This window comes from Nycticebus coucang, chromosome 7 (assembly GCF_027406575.1).
Source record: "Nycticebus coucang isolate mNycCou1 chromosome 7, mNycCou1.pri, whole genome shotgun sequence".
Classification (NCBI taxonomy): Eukaryota; Metazoa; Chordata; class Mammalia; order Primates; family Lorisidae; genus Nycticebus; species Nycticebus coucang.
Genome location: NC_069786.1, coordinates 58,217,857 through 58,234,792, shown reverse-complemented (window position 1 = coordinate 58,234,792; position 16,936 = coordinate 58,217,857). Strand labels below are relative to the sequence as shown.

Sequence of the window (16,936 nt, the reverse complement as noted above, 5' to 3'; positions counted from 1 at the left end):
GTCCTGATATCACCACCTCTAATACATCTCCATCTAGTCTTCAAACTAGGTCACCCTTTGGTTCACTTTTCTTCATATCTCCTTACCTGCAATTCTGGACCGAGCTACCATAATCTGCCATTTGGAATACTGAAACAGCCGTCCAACTCACCTTTCCACATGCAGCTTGCCCCTCTCTCATCTATTTCACACTGGACCAGTGGGGATTATTATTATTATTATTATTATTGTTATTATTATTTTATTGTTGGGGATTCACTGAGGGTACAATAAGCCAGGTTACAATGATTGCATTTGTTAGGTAAAGTCCCTCTTGCAATCATGTCTTGCCCCCAGAAGGTGTGACACACACCAAGGCCCCACCCCTCTCCCCCCTTCCCTCTCTATTCAAAGCCCTTTAAGGACTTCCAATCTCCCAAACCTAGCCCTTCGGTTTTGTATCATCTTTCCCTTAACTAACCCCATTCGCTCCTCTCCTTCCCCTGTCAGCATTTCCTCTGCAACATTCCCTTCACTTGTACTTGTAGGTTTATTGGCATCATTATTTAATCAGTGTCATCTACCTTGAGATCATAAACTCCGTAGAACTGGGAAATATTTGGTCCCCTGCAGCTTTATCACCTGCTGCATAGCAGGTGCTCAACGAATATCGGTTGAGCGAATGAGTGAAATAGAATTGGAGCATCTTCCTTCTGGATCTCTTCCTCCTTTTGCCTTCTGAATTCAAGTTCCTTTCTTGACTCTTCTCCTCTTCTCTATGAATCCTCTCCCTAGTGGAAATCATCTTCTAGCATTATTTTGCTCTACATTTCAAGTAAACCAAACTACCCTCTCTTTGGAAACAATGTAAATTATTTCTATGTTTTGGCTTATATCATTCTCTTAGTTAGAATTTGCCTCCCTGTCCTCAAACACACATCAAACACACACACACCACTGTTTCATCCACTAAAATTACATTTCTTTATCAAGGTCAATTTCCAAGATATGTTAAATGTAAACTATTTCTTGATCCCAAATGTTAATGTTCTTTCTCTTATGAATTATCAAAACACTTACTTCTTACATTATTGTCAAAATCTTCCCTGTACAGTGGTTACTACTGTATTTTTCCTTTTTCTCTGCCGAACTGTGGATTCCTTTAAGAAACAATTTTGATAAATATTTGTTGAATTGGGCAGGTGATTGAATTCTCTAGCCAATTGCAGAACAATAAACCACTCATAGATAATTGATAATTTTTTCTACAATGGCTTTCATTATTCTCTTTTTCTAAAAGCAGAACCACTGCCATTCAGTTATTCTTCCCCAGAGTTAATCTAAGTCCCTAAATCCTGAAGTTAATCTCTTATTTTTATCTCACTGGAAATGAAGAACAGGTTAACAATGTTGTCTATATAAAAATGTCCTCCATACAGTTAAAGATTTATTAAATCTTTCAATCTTATTCCTTTTCCTCATTCTTAAGATAAATCTAATGTTTTTAATCTCTTGATGAGAATCTCTGAGCAAGTCACAATTTATATTGTGCTCATGCAACTAAACATTTCTGTTGATTTCGAATGTTTCCTTTAATCACAGGCTTAGCTTATGAGACCAATTTTATATAAAGTATAGATGTTAAAGGATTTTCCTGCCTGTGGTTTTTGAAGTTTCCTGATGTGCCAGTGAGTTACTGTGAGTTGCTCAATGTGAAACACAATTAACTGCAGTTAGCCAGAGCCTAAGAGCCTTTGCCAAAGTATTTATGACTTCCAGCATGTTTTCAAGCAAGTATAAAATTTGCTGAAAGCAATTTAGTCCCTGTCACTCCATTCTAATGCTCTTAAGGTGACCATTCATTCTATTGTTCTTGACATGGAATTAACATCTAGGAGAAAAACACATGTAAGTATAAAGAATAGAACTTTCAAGGGATCAGTGATACTAAATATGTGGATACATAAAATGAAATCTTCCTGCAAAGTGCACTATTTATTTTAGTGTTAGTGTTCTGCTCATAAGAAAGGAAACCTTGAAGGAGATATCCACAGTGCTGATGTCTGTGGATCGGTCAGCAGAGGCCTCCGGAAGCAGAGGGAAGACCATGTGGAGGAAGACAGAAGTTGAATACTGCAGTGCCACTCAGCGCCCACTCAACAGGACACTGGAACTTTTCAGGCTTCAGCCATCAGCCGTCTGACACCCTCTTTCCAATGAGGCCTACCACATGGTGCTAAAGAGCTCACATTCAAAAAGATATATTTTAAAAAGAAGTGACCTGAAAATAGCCGGGCGTTGTGGCGGGCGCCTGTAGTCCCAGCTACTTGGGAGGCTGAGGCAAGAGAATCACTTGGGCCCAGGAGTTGGAGGTTGCTGTGAGCTGGGTGAGGCCACGGCACTCTACGGAGGGCCATAAAGTGAGACTCTGTCTCTACAAAAAAAAAAAAAAAAAAAAAAAAAGAAGTGACCTGGGGCAGCGCCTGTGGCTCAGTGAGTAGGGCGCTGGCCCCATATGCCGAGGGTGGCGAGTTCAAACCCAGCCCCGGCCAAACTGCAATAAAAAAAAAAAATAGCCGGGCGTTGTGGCGGGCGCCTGTAGTCCCAGCTGCTGGGGAGGCTGAGGCAAGAGAATCGCGTAAGCCCAAGAGTAGAGGTTGCTGTGAGCCGTGTGACGCCACGGCACTCTACCCGAGGACGGTACAGTGAGACTCTGTCTCTACAAAAAAAAAAAAAAAAAGTGACCTGTAGAAACTCTAGCAAGCTGATTTGAACAAAACAGATACTTAAACATATTTGCATTTGTTGATAAAGGTAGTTAGTTTTCTGGAACTTCACTTTTTTTTTTTCTTAAGGAAAAACCCCATTTTCCCAGGGGAGAGAGGTGTGAGTTCAGATACAAATTTGAGGACACTTTATATATTTTGAAGGCATCTTCAAGCTGACTTTTTCTCTTTCCTTCTCAAAATTCTATCATGGAGGTGCCCAGGACTTCCCAGTATGACTAGGACCATCATAGGAACAGGTGTCACAGGTCTGGAGCTGAAAGTAAGATGTACTTGTGACAGAAAGTGAGGAATGATAATGATCCTTCTTGTGACCTAGTCAGTGGCCATGAGCATTATTAAGATGGCTAGTCAAGGAGGCGGCGCCTGTGGCTCAGTGAGTAGGGCGCCGGCCCCATATGCCGAGGGTGGCGGGTTCAAACCCAGCCCCGGCCAAACTGCAACAAAAAAATAGCCGGGTGCTGTGGCGGGCGCCTGTAGTTCCAGCTACTCGGGAGGCTGAGGCAAGAGAATGGCTTAAGCCCAGGAGCTGGAGGTTGCTGTGAGCTGTGCGAGGCCACGGCACTCTACCGAGGGCCATAAAGTGAGACTCTGTCTCTACAAAAAAAAAAAAAAAAAAGGCTAGTCAAGGGCGACACCTGTGGCTCAGTGAGTAGGGCGCCAGCCCCATATGCCGGGGGTGGCGGGTTCAAACCCAGCCGCGGACAAACTACAACAACAACAAAAAAAATAGCCTGGCGTTGTGGTGGGCGCCTGTAGTCCCAGCTCCTTGGGAGGCTGAGGCAAGAGAATCGCGTAAGCCCAAGAGTTAGAGGTTGCTGTGAGCTGTGTGATGCCACGGCACTCTACCCGAGGGTACAGTGAGACTCTGTCTCTACAAAAAAACAAAAAAGATGGCTAGTCAAAATAGAAGGAAATGAGGAAAATTCTAGAAAATAGTTTCTACTTAAATCAAAGTTGCATTGTGCTTACCTCAGTGTGTTGTACCAAAATGATCTGTTGGGTCATGGTTATGATAATTCTTTTAAAATTGCATATTGTATATATTTTATAATATATAGAATATATTAGTAAAAGGGCATATATAATGACATAGGAGATACACGTATGTATATATACTCTATAGATTATAAAATATGTAGATATGTGTGTACATATCTACATGTGCCATCATTCACATATACACAGATTTGTATTTTTGCTGATGGAGCTTTTCTGATCAATCTGCTCAAGTCTTTCTATGGTCAGAAAATAAAGTACCAAAGTAGTAGGGCTGCCTAGGGGGGGACCAGTGATTTTTTTCAGCACTGTATAATCCAATGAGGACAGCAATGTAGCAGACCCAAACCAATCACCTGTAGATTTGGTGCCCACTGTTACTGAGAACCCACTGTGTGGTAGGTGCTTCTACGATTTTTTTTAATCTTTATTTCTACTTCACTTTTTGAAAGTTTGTCTCTGCTTTTTGGAGAAAACTCTTCTTTGTTAATGAGTAAACAGAGATTTCTTATAAATTGTAGTTAGCGTCTACATACCTATCCTCTTCAACTTTTGTAACAGTTTCTAGATATCAGGAAGGATTAAGATTTCTACCAAACTCTACATAAATTAGTTTTACTTTTTTAATGAGAAGAAAAAAAGAGAATTTGAAAAACTGAACCTTTTTACTCTTAATTGGTTTTATTGCTGGAAGTTGCTCAAATATTGTGAAATATCATGTCACGGACTGCTGATGTTATACGTTTTAAGAAAAATCCCATCAGTATGTATCTGGTACTTTTTTTAACTACAAGAAAGAGGTCACCTGAGCTCACAAGTGCAGAAAGTCTCCTCAAGGCACAGATATGGCAGGTTCCTTTGACCCTTATTCCTCATCAGACCTCTAGTGTCTGACCCACGTCTTCTGACCATCCCTTCTCTATATTTTTTCCCATTATTTTTACAAAAATGTAAAATTCAAGACCAAAGTAGTCCAGTAGCCTCAATTAATTAGTGCTTGGAAAATTCACTTGCCCAGAAAGAAAACAGATGTTCTTAGCAAAATGGACTTTGATCTGAAAGTTAAAGAATGCTGAGCTTGTCCTTCCTAATCTAGAAATATTTTTACTCTCTTGATTCTAACACATAGAAAACAATTCTCAGAGCTCAGAAAACCCTATTACTATTGGCAAAAGATTATGATAATAAACTCGATTCTAAAGAAAAATAAACTGCCAAGCACAAAAATAAAAAAACAATAATAAATACAAGGGGAAAAAATTAAAACTGTTAAAGGTGTACCTGTACCAACTAAATGGATAGAAATAAAGAAAGAACATTCAGCATGTTCTTTTCACTGGGTTTAGGTTGTTCTATACATAATGATAACAAATAAGAAATATATACATCCTAAGAGTAGAGAAGAGAAAGAGATATATACATCCTAAGAGAAGGATAGAGAAACTGAAATTTACACATTTCTCTATCCATAAATTTTTATTAAAATGAGATTTCTATATATATTCAACTAGAAAAATCCAGTGTTCTAGAAAATAGGGCAAAAGAGTCTTGAGCTCATGATAACTTGCATTTCAAACAATATCTCTGTGTAATATTGGTTTAGTGGTTTTTGCATTGCCTTCCAAAGGATAGATACATGCACTGGCAAACTTACTTTTATAAAATAATTATTTGATTCTAATTTTATTAAATTAATTATTTAAATATGTAGATATTATATTTTGGTATTTCTTTAGAATGTCTTCCCCAGGAACACATCTGATTAACTCTTTCTTATCCATTTTAGTGATATGTATAATTAAAAATAAAAGTTATAGATATTTATGGTTTACTATATTTATACTGATATGCACATATTGTGAAATGATTACCACAATTAAGGTAATGAACATACTTCTTCACCTTACACAGTTAATTTTGTGTGTGTATATGTGTAGACAATAGTTAATATTTACTTTCTTAGCAATTTTCAAGTATATACCAATTATGTATAAAGGAACTCCAGAATGTATTCATTTTGCATATATGAAACTTTGTATTCTTTGATCAATACTTCCCCAAATTCACCTGTTTTTTATTTTAATTTTTAAAGACATTCAATCTTATTTTTTTATAGAAAAATAACCACTTAGTCCCCATTCAATAGCCTTTAAAGCTACAGAGGGCCTTAGGTACTTGATCTCAAATGAAGAAATTTATTTTAAGACTCACATTTTCTAAGACATCATACTGGAAATTACTGAGCTTATCTCTAAATTGTCATCAGTGGGAAATCTAAAACGCTAACACTGAGAGAGCACCTTTAAATGACTCTCTTTGACCAAAGGTTATGTCTCCCTGTTGAGTCTGACAAATAAAAATGATAATTAATTTGAAAAGAACACTCCATGAAAGATAGAGAACAAATATTTGTTCCAAGTTTTTTTGAAGTGGAAGCATTTTATATTATCATCCCTAAGTTGAATGGGTCAGCTACTCCATCAGTACACTTTTATTCTATGCCTTGAACTTATTCTGAACCCAGAGACAAATCACAAATGCTTTAAAATCATGTCCTATGAGAAAAGGGGAGGAGATAAACAGGAACAATGTCCTTTTTGTAAAATGATGACAAAAAATGGTTATTCAGTCTCACTTTCAGCAAAGGGAAAAATGCAAAACTCCCTCAGATTCCTGCTCTCAGAAAATTATTTCTATGTAGACTATAAATAGCATTCAGAAAAAAATAGTACCTACTAGTATTTAATTTCTACCAAATAATTCAGCTTAACTGGAAGGAGGCAAAAATGGAACAGTTCGTCAAAATTTAGAAGTACCTGGAGGCTAATTATCATATAATGCACTTCAGCTGCCCAATTTCATTGTGGGTATTACATCAACACTTTAGCCAATTTCCAGTCAAAACCTGAACACTTTCCATTTTCCATCAACAAATAGATTGTCATTTCAACTTTCATTCTATATGGCAGAAAATGAAGCTTTAATTTATCTAATATGGAATAGAAAAATGTTTCAGTGGGGCCGAATCATACAATCAAGGTGATAGTACAATAGCAGCAAACACAGAAATAAAGTTGAGTTTTTCTCCTTACAAATTGAAAAAAAATTAACGATACCAAACATTCTCTTCTTCATTTGCCTGATTCTGCTTTTACTTCGAATTTTTCCTAAAGGACTTAGATCTTATATATAAGTAGAAATGTGCTTCATTTTACTATAAAACTAAATAATAGTGATTCCTCATTCAACTAATTTTGTGAATACTTGTCCTGAATGGAAATCAATTAAGTTATAATTCCACTTAACACTTTATGTGAACTGATGAGTCTTATTCGTAAAGACTAAAAATCAAGCCATAATTTAACATAAGACTGAGCCCCCTGAAGCTGTAGGTGGAGCAGAACATTCTACGCGTGTAAGGATTTAAAAATCTACAGAGAACATCCAAGACCTCTCAAGCCAAAGACACAAAATGGTTTATTAATTTCTGTTGAGCCTCCATTACAAGTGTCCATGTACCCATTACCCAGACTTACATTGAAGGAATATGTATTTATAGTTAATTCAGTTAACAAATGATTCTGCTGGGAAAGACTCCATGAAAGTGTTTAAAAGAAAAACAGTTGGGGGGAAACGAGAAGCCTGAGCTGATTTAAATCCCATCAATACTCAAGTTAGAGACTATAAAAAGGTTTGTTGAGGAGGAACAAACCAATGCAATTCACTAAGCAGATAAGACTATAGTTTAGAAAATGGAATTTATTAATTTTTTTATCATATTTACTAGCTTACAATTTGTAACTTTTACTAGCTTACAATTTGTAACTATTATTTTTTCAGGAATAAAATGATAGGTTCAAAAGGTAAGACTATTGAGTGAATTTTCAGAATGCTATGGGGAGAAGAAGTTAAAGGCAAAGAAAGTAAGGAAGAAGAAGGCGAATAAAGTTTAGAAATTTAAGGAGGGCTATGCCAATGACACTGAGGAGAAAACAGATTTTATAAGAAGAACTGATGTAAATATTTCTAACCAGTTAGATTAGCCCTTGAATGGAGACATGGAGGTAACACTGAGTCATCAGTGGTGTCTAGAATGCTGGAGATTGGAAAGTTCTGTGGTTTTCCCACTAATGATGAAATCACTGAGCAAATGTGAAATCTTAAAGAAAATAAATTAAGCAATCTGCTTTTGCTAGATTTAACTTTAATTGACAGAACATAAACTCTTCAATAACAATTTCACATACAGCTGATTTTTAAACTCTATCCGTTTTTTACCTTGGGCCGCTTTCTGTCTTCTCATATTTTAAATTATGATTTTAAAAAATATAAAGGGAAAAAATCTTTGTTGAATTTCTCTATGCCATATGGGAATTTTTAAAAACAGTTGGAAGTTTCTCTGGAATGGCCTTCAATCGGTTCATTTGGCCTTCTATAAATAAACAAGTAAGCACACCCAGGCGTAGAGTAGATCCAGGGACACTGTCTCCAACAATTCTCCACAAAATAATATACCTTCTGGAGTTTTGCTGGTTAGTTATTAGCAGGAACCAGATGGAGAATTATACTGTCTCCCCAGGACACTAATAGAAACAAGTTCTGGGATTTGTCTCTTTGAGTTTTTCCTACTGAAATATGTTCTAACACAACCTTCAGGGCTGAAATTATCCTGACATTTCAGCATAAAACAGCCAACATGCACTACCAGCTTTAATGTAATTAGGTAAAGCCTACCTTAATTACCGGATTTAAGCTTTATATATTTTGTAATATGCTCCATGACCAAACTGCCTGGAATGTCAAGGCCAGTACAAGCATTATCAGTTGAAATTCATCCTGCCAACCTGAACAACAAGGAGGCTTCTGATTTTGAACTTTGCAATATGTAAATAGATACAACAGATGATAGGTTATGGAGGTTTAAAGCAAACGAATAATAAACTACATGACGCTGATATTTTAAAATTGGGACACGTTTTCCCTTGTCTTTTTAATTTCCCTAAAGAGAGCACAGATTCTACAAATATGAATGACTATCAAGCATGTATAAATAAGTTTGGAAGTTGTCCTGCAGTTTTTCCCCTGAGACATTACTACAATTGTAAATATCCTTTTCATTTTGAAATGTATAATTCATTTCATTAAGATAATCTAATAACTCTTGTGGCAGGCGCCTGTAGTCTCAGCTACTCAGGAGGCTGAGGCAAGAGAATTGCCTACGCCCAGCAGTTGGAGGTTGCTGTGAGCTGTGATGCCACAGCACTCTACCAAGGGGGATAAAGTGAGACCACGTCTCTAAAAAAAAAAAAATAGTCTCTAACTACATCTTCAATAGGAAAAAGGTAACTTATATATAGATACAGGACAATATGCACATAGAATTATAATATGTGTACAGTCTCACATTTGATTATTTGCTATAAAATAACTTTTTTATAGATTTTGGCAAAGAAAACAGTACAAATGATCCAGAAGACTCTGCAGATACCATAAGACATTATTGTAGTTCCAAAAGACACTTTGAAGAGAAAAAAAGCAGATCATCATCTTTCATCTCCTCCATTGATGATGAACAGAAACCGCTCTTCTCAGGAATAGTGGATTCTTCTCCTGCAACAATGGGGAAAGCATCTGGGCTCAATTTTGAAGAAACACTGCCCAACTCAAGAAGAATTCACATAGATAAAAGAAGTCACTCTTGCAAAGGTAATCAAGAATCAGGAATCAGGCAGGTTGGCACTCTTCAGGGCTACTATAAAATAGTGACTTTTCACAAATTAAGAATCATGAACGGTTACATGTGAATTTAACCTTTTTAAATTTCATGAAATATCTGCAAATAGATCAGATCTCAGATCAATTTATGAAGTGTTTGCACTATTGTCAAACAAGCAGTAACTATTTCCAAACGATTATAGTGTGAGAGGTTCTGTGGCCAACAGACTTAACATGATGCCAAGTAGAAAACTGTGGGAAAGTCCGTAGTGACTCAGTGGGAAGAGAAACAGCACGGTAGCCAATTGATTTTTATATGCGTCCACTGTACCTATTCCTTACCCCAACCCTACAGTGTTACCACAGGAAGGTCAATGCTATCACACTATAATACATGCCAAAGAGAATTTCATTTTTCTAGGAATATGAGAAAAAGTGGAGAAATGTCCTGAAATACAGTATGTTCTTGATCTAATTCATTTATTGAACATTCCTACAAAAGAAATACTCAAATGTATGGGTTTTATTGTATAAAATATGTATGAGTTGGCTAATAACCCTTGATTATATGCAGATATTATGCTAAAGAATAGAAAACTCAGGAAACTTGACCTGTCACCTGAAAGAACAATTATTTTAGCATCTATAGATCAAGCCATTAAATAGTAGCAATAAAAGGTGTGTGTGAGGATGCTTGGGTGCCAAGCTCAGCTCTATTCCTTGCTCCCATTAAGGCTTTGGGTAACTGACTCCACCAAATCCACTAAAATTCAGTCTGTGTATCTTTAAAATAAGAAAAATATTATCTCTTCAACTAGTAGGTTTGTGGTTATTAAACAAGATAATGTGTAAATTACTTACTCTGAAATAAAATCTCCACTCTATTTAATATTTTCTCATTAACACTTCATTTTTCAAAACTTTAATCATTTACTATAACCTGGATATATGAAAAACATTAAAAAGGCATACCAAACATCAAAAGAATATAACAAAAACAAGGAAAGATGGGTGCTCTTGGCCCAGCAGGATTGCAAAATTGTGGCAGAGTAAACTAATATTACCTATCATCATCACCATCGTTCCACAGGATCCTACCCAACAACAAAAGGTTTATTGAATCTAAGGTGTTTAAGCTTTATATTTTTCCAGAGTTGCTTTCCCCATCATGTAAAAATCATCTTTTTCCATGACCCCACATTGAAGTAAGCTAAGAATATATGAACTGTTCTCTGGACAATCTAAAATCTTGATGAAGTGAATGAAAATAGTACCTCATTTATCACAATGGAAGAATGGAATATTAAATGTGATTACCAAATGTCCCATTTTAGTTATTTATGAAAATGGATTCTGAGAAGTGCTAAAATAGAAACAGGTTGTATCACGAAAATCAGAAGTTCTGAAGAGCTTGCTATACCATCTCTACTATCTCCAAAAGTCAGCAAAATGTAGGCCTGATTTAAAAAACAAGAAGTGCTGTTGTTGTTTTCCTCTTGAGTCTTAGAGTTTCAAGTGACAAGTTATTAAAAATATATTTTGGGGATTTTATTTGACTTTATAATAACTCTCACTGACAATGAATTCTCATGCTTGTCATCATACATTTTTCTTTGTCACTTCTTCCAATTATTTTTAATTAGCTATTTTTCATATACAGTAAAAAAACAGTATTTTTTAACAATTATAAGATGTATGAATTTTTAATTTTAAAAATATACAAGGCAATCCCTATATAAATTTAAAAATTATCTTTAATGTATAGCTAAATATGCATGTCAATGGAATAAACATAAATGATGTCAAATAGCTTCAATCAGTGAAGCATGTAATACCCTATTAAATTAATATCATTAACCAATGGATAATTCTAGAACTTTGCGCACTAAAAATTTCATTCCCTTTTTAAAGATGAAGTACTGTGTAATGTTCAAGAACTTGAATAGCGGGCGGCGCCTGTGGCTCAGTCGGTAAGGCGCCGGCCCCATATACCGAGGGTGGCGGGTTCAAACCCGGCCCCGGCCAAACTGCAACCAAAAAATAGCCGGGCGTTGTGGCGGGCGCCTGTAGTCCCAGCTTCTCGGGAGGCTGAGGCAAGAGAATCGCTTAAGCCCAGCAGTTGGAGGTTGCTGTGAGCTGTGTGAGGCCACAGCACTCTACAAGGGCCATAAAGTGAGACTCTGTCTCTACAAAAAAAAAAAACTTGAATAGCACTTAAGATATAACTGTAACCGCTGCTGTTTGAACTACTAATTCTCCACAAATTTTCATTTCATCATCAATAGAAAATGTCACTCACTCATATTCCTGGCATTTTTCATGCTGAATCCAACAGAGAAGCACATTTAGGTGAAAATATAATGGAAAAAAAAATTAGACTCTGATCCTACTTAGATTGAGGTCAAAAGTTGACTCTAGGAAAATTGTGTATTCAGAGCAAAGTGAAAGTTTACTTTCTGTTCATCCATTTCCAGAAATGTGTCTTGCAACTATAGCAACATTTTCCAAGGCAACCAAGTGCAAAGTCTTTCTGAACTATATTTAGAAAATGTCTACAAGGACGTTCATTTGATTAAGACCACTAACCAAGATTTTCCCCCTTTGAACTCATCAGTTTTTAAATTGCCATTAAAACAAGCTAATCACATATTTCCAGATTTTAATAAAAGACTAAATTATAATCATCAAAGCCTCTGTATCTATGTATACATTTTATTCATTTTTACTATGATAATCATTATTTCTTGAGCCTGAAGAAAAAATGTAATCCTTTATAATTTATTGCATGAGATTCACCATTGTCATTTAAAAATCAATTCATTTTACATGATTTGGAAATGAGAGAGCATTTAAACACAGGCAGAAATTCTCTAAGCTTTCTTGGCACAAAATTCATCAGTATAACATGAAACTTTGGTCCTATTAGCTCTTGTTATCTTCTTGAAAAGTGTTTCCTACATTAACTGGCTATCAGGAAACTAGACAAGAACAAGCATCAATATCATCAAATCACGTATATATGTATTCTGAACATTTGTGTTGCATTTCTGGTCCAAAGTTGAAAATCTAGTTTACTAAGATAGTACATTATCATTTTACTTTTTAAATAGGTTCAAGTGTCTGTGGACAATAAATCATACTTCTCAGTGAAAACCTGCTGATAAATATCTCAAAAAACTAGCACCATCATTTACATTTGTTTGTATTTGGCAAAATACCAAAAGAAATGATAAACTGTCACTTTAAAAAAATGAAACCAAACACAAGGATCCCATAGAGTAAGGAAGCCATACCAGAAAGAGCCTGTCTGGAATTCACAGCAAGCTCTCCAAGATCTGTTAGCTGGTTCCACAGAACAAGGAGCTCTGTTTTTGTGTTTTTCAAATGTTGTTTTGAATATACTTATTCAGGGGTCCCCAACCTTTTTGGCACCAGGGACTGGTTTCATGGAAGACAATTTTTCCACAGGCCTGGGTGACAGGTGGTTTCGGAATGATTCAAGCACATCACCTCTCCACTTCAGATCCTCAGGCCTTGGATTCTCATAAGGAGCACACGAGCTAGAGCTATCATATGCTCAGTTTATAGTAGGGTTCACCCACCTGTGAGACTCTAACCCTATAGTAGGGTTCACCCTCCTGCTACTGCTTATCTGACAGGAGGTGGAGCTCAGATACCAAAGTTGGGGAGCGGCTGTAAATACAGAAGCCGCACTAGCCCACTGACCTTCCCACTGCTCGCCTTCTGCTGTACAGCCTGGTTCCTCAGAGGCCACAGAGCAGCCCTAGAAGTTGTGGACTGCAGTGCTAATTCCTTTATAACAGCCTCACCCTACTTAGGCAGAAATTGTAGGTACCTCATTAGAGAAATTGCTGTGTACTAATGATAATAAATATTGGGCAAGAGAAAAACCATGAAGAATACAGAAATTTCCTCTTCTTGGAAGAAGACGAGGCATTTGAGCCTCATAATTGTACTTTTGGAGAAACTGCAAGAAAGGAAGGAACTCTGAGAAGGCCAATGGTTGATCTTGTTCTCCATTTCTAAAATCATAACTAATCCTGCCCAATTCCGTTACTTTCTGTCCAATTTTCTAAAATAGCCAAGGATGTAAATTCCATAACTTTACATAATAACTTTTCTCAGTGTTTAATCATAGCTTCTTGTCAAGTTTTTTTTTAAGCCTTTCTATCAAACCAAAATCACTTTCCAAAATTCAAATCTATTTCTATGTGAAAATGCAGACCAGCTTCAGATACTTTCCTTCCTACCAGCTCTCCCTGGGAGGAAAAAATGTTTCTTTTTCTTTTTCTCTGAAATAAACCCCCAATTCTAATGGTATTTTTTCATAAGTTTCGTTTTCCCTTAATCACTTTGTAGAGGCAAAGAAAGCATAGGAAAAGCATCAAAAGTACATGACAAAAATGAGGGAGAAAGCAGGATACATTTGTCCCCAAATATTGACAGCTTGAAAATATAGTTTGCAGGAAAAACAGTAAATTAAAAGAAGTTCAGAAAATGAATCTCTATATTAAAAAATGACTGCAATCCTGCTAGACTGAATTCTTCAAGTTCAAGGCCTATGTCTCCTTCATTTTTGATTTGTCCATATTTAGCAGAGCATCTGGCACATAAGAGACACTTAGTAGAACATTTGAAAAGTAGACTTGAACAGATAAGCAATTTGTTTGATAGTAAAATATTCAAAATCAGAGGGTTATTATATTAAAGGACAGCATAGAAGGGGACAGTGTGGAAGGGACAGGAAGGAAGCAAAAAACTTGAGGTGGTAGTTTAGGACTAGAGGATTTTCATGGACTCTTCTCATCCTTTATCATACACAGCTTTATCGCTCTGTTTGAGTGGGGTTGGTCTAACCCAGCAGATCTCAAGCTGTGGGTCATGACCCACAGGAACTGAACTAATGGGCCGTAGCATTAGGAAAGTTGAGAACGTCTGGTCTAACCCAATCCCCCTGAAGACCAGCACTCTCCTGAAGGCTCCTTCTTGTGCCCACTTTCAGTAGGAAAGCATGCAAATTATTTTGTGGGAAAGAGCCCTAGAAATTTTAAAACCTCTTGGTAAAGCAGTACAAACAAAAAATTACATTGTCTCCATAATATATAAGCACAAACTCACTGGTCTCTAATCTGTTTTAGTTAGGACAATGTGAAGATATCCATATCTTCTCTTAGCACAAACAAAAAGATGACAAAATTTAATCAAGATTTAGGATCCCCTACTTGTTTTTATTTGTATGGAAATGGACCGGGGTGGGGGCACAGTAAGACCATTTGGGTGAGATCTGCCACCTGTTGGTTGCAGCCCCTCTTTGGTTCTCTGTCTCTCACTTGGGTTACACTCCGAGATCCCTTCCAGCTTTCCACGTGGCTATCTGGGTGTCACTGATACAGAGAAGCACCCAGAGAAGCTGACATCCACCTTGCTGTTTTCCACAGATGTCACTGACATGCAAAGCTGGGAACGAGAAAATGCCCAGGCGCGGCCTGAGCGGCCTGAAGAGTCCAGTCCTTCAGCACTTCAGCGAGCTGCCTGGGGGATCTCTGAAACTGAAAGTGACCTCACCTACGGGGAAGTGGAGCAAAGATTAGATCTGCTTCAAGAACAACTTAACAGGTATAAACGGAAGTGGGGCTAAAGGAAAACATAACCCAAACCTTGGATCAGTCCAGGCTTACTCCTTTGAACAGCAAATCCTCTTGCCATAAACCCATGTTTTCCCTATACACTTGTTAATTTAAAATGAGACTCGGGACAGGTGCAGTGGCTTATGCCTGCATGCCTATAATCCTAGCACTCTGGGAGGCTGAGGGAGGAGGAAAGCTTAAGTCCAGGGGTTCAAGACCAGCCTGGGCAACACAGCAAGGTGCTGTCTCAAAAAAAAAAAAAAGAAAGAAAGAAAGAAAAAAGAAAAGAAAAGTTAGGCAGGTATGAGGGTGCTCTTATACTCCTAGCTATGAGGACAGATCCCTGAGCCCGAGTTTGAAGTTGCAGTGAGCTATGATAACTACTGCACTCCAACCTGGATGACAGTGAAACCTCATCTCTAAAAAAAATAAGATCAAAGAAATTAAGACTAGAATTTGTGGGGTTTTTTTTTTTTTTTTTTTTTGGCCAGGGCTGGGTTTGAACCCGCCACCTCTATGGGACTGGCGCCCTACTCCTTGAGCCACAGGCGTCACCCTAGAATTTGACAGAATTATTAATTTGTGTTGCAAGGAGCATTTATTTGGTATATTTCATAATGCTGGCAGCATAAATCCTATTTTTTCTTTACTGCCATATAGTATTTCACTAGCACTGGCTACCTTAGAAAATTCCTTTTATTTTCTCAAATTAATTCATATTTCACTTGTTCAGCACCCTCCTTTTACTAGGATGTTTCTAGTAATTCAGTTATGTGTTATGTCATTTTAAAAATACCAGCAAAGTGGAGCGGTGCCTGTGGCTCAAAGGGGTAGGGCACCAGCCCCAGATGCCAGAGGTGGCGGGTTCAAACCCAGCCCTGGCCAAAAACTGCAAAAAAAAAAAAAAAAAATACCAGCAAAGTAATTTAAATGTGGATTCAGTCAAGTCAACTTGTCTAGAATTGAATCGAAAATGGTACAGAGTTAAATCCCAGATCCTCTTCATTTCTCTTTCACCTTTGATCTTAACCATTTGGTAAATATGAGGACTAAATTTTGGTTTTAGAGAGGAGGTAACCCTTTCATCCGAGTCTGTATAATTTCTTTAAGTAGTCAAAAAGATTCAGAAAAAAATGTTGACAGTTGAGTATAATACAGCTGCTTTAGTTGTGTTTCATTTGGATATTTGCCTAGATTCCAAGGCAGATTTCTTGAGGTCCCTCTGTCCCAACCCCCCAGAGAGTTACAAGTAAGAGATACCAATGCCAGAAACCTCCGAGCTGGTTCCATGAGTCACCAAATATAAACCGGGTGACGGAACCAGGAGTTCAAACACCCATGTAGGTTCAAGTTGTCCTTTATTCAAGATTCAGAATCCCAGGAAGAAGATTGTTCTCAAAGCCTGTCTTACTTTGAGAGAAATCTACGGAGTTCTTATACCTTCCCCCAAAGTTACTATTTTTAGCTGTACATCATTAAATCCTCTTATCTCAAGCTGCAGGACTCCTACCAGTGTTTGTCACAATCCTAAACTATACATTTTCCATCTGTTGTTCTATCTTCAGCTCAGGTCATGATGGCCTTCATGGCACTGGAACCAGGAGAGGGCTGGCGGACGTGACTGTCCGATAACTAGTTAAATCATTAAGTAACTTTCACAGCCATAAGGGGGGTTGAGGTTGTTCCTCCCCTTACAGTAACACATTAGTTACGGGTTACTATCTATGCTTAATATAGCTTATGCCTTTTGTCCATGCCATTTGCTGCTGTTGTTGAAAAACTGAGTGAATGATAAGACAGGGGCAGGTA

General features: G+C 37.3%; 1 protein-coding gene across 1 annotated transcript in view; it reads left to right on the top strand.

Annotated features, from left to right (window-relative positions):
- Positions 1-16,936, top strand: part of KCNH7 (potassium voltage-gated channel subfamily H member 7) — a 542,346-nt gene that overhangs the window by 518,209 nt on the left and 7,201 nt on the right. Inside the window, exons 13-14 of the mRNA XM_053597374.1 lie at positions 9,216-9,470; positions 14,939-15,116. Coding sequence (XP_053453349.1) covers positions 9,216-9,470; positions 14,939-15,116 — 433 coding nt within the window. The remainder of the gene's footprint in view (positions 1-9,215; positions 9,471-14,938; positions 15,117-16,936) is intronic.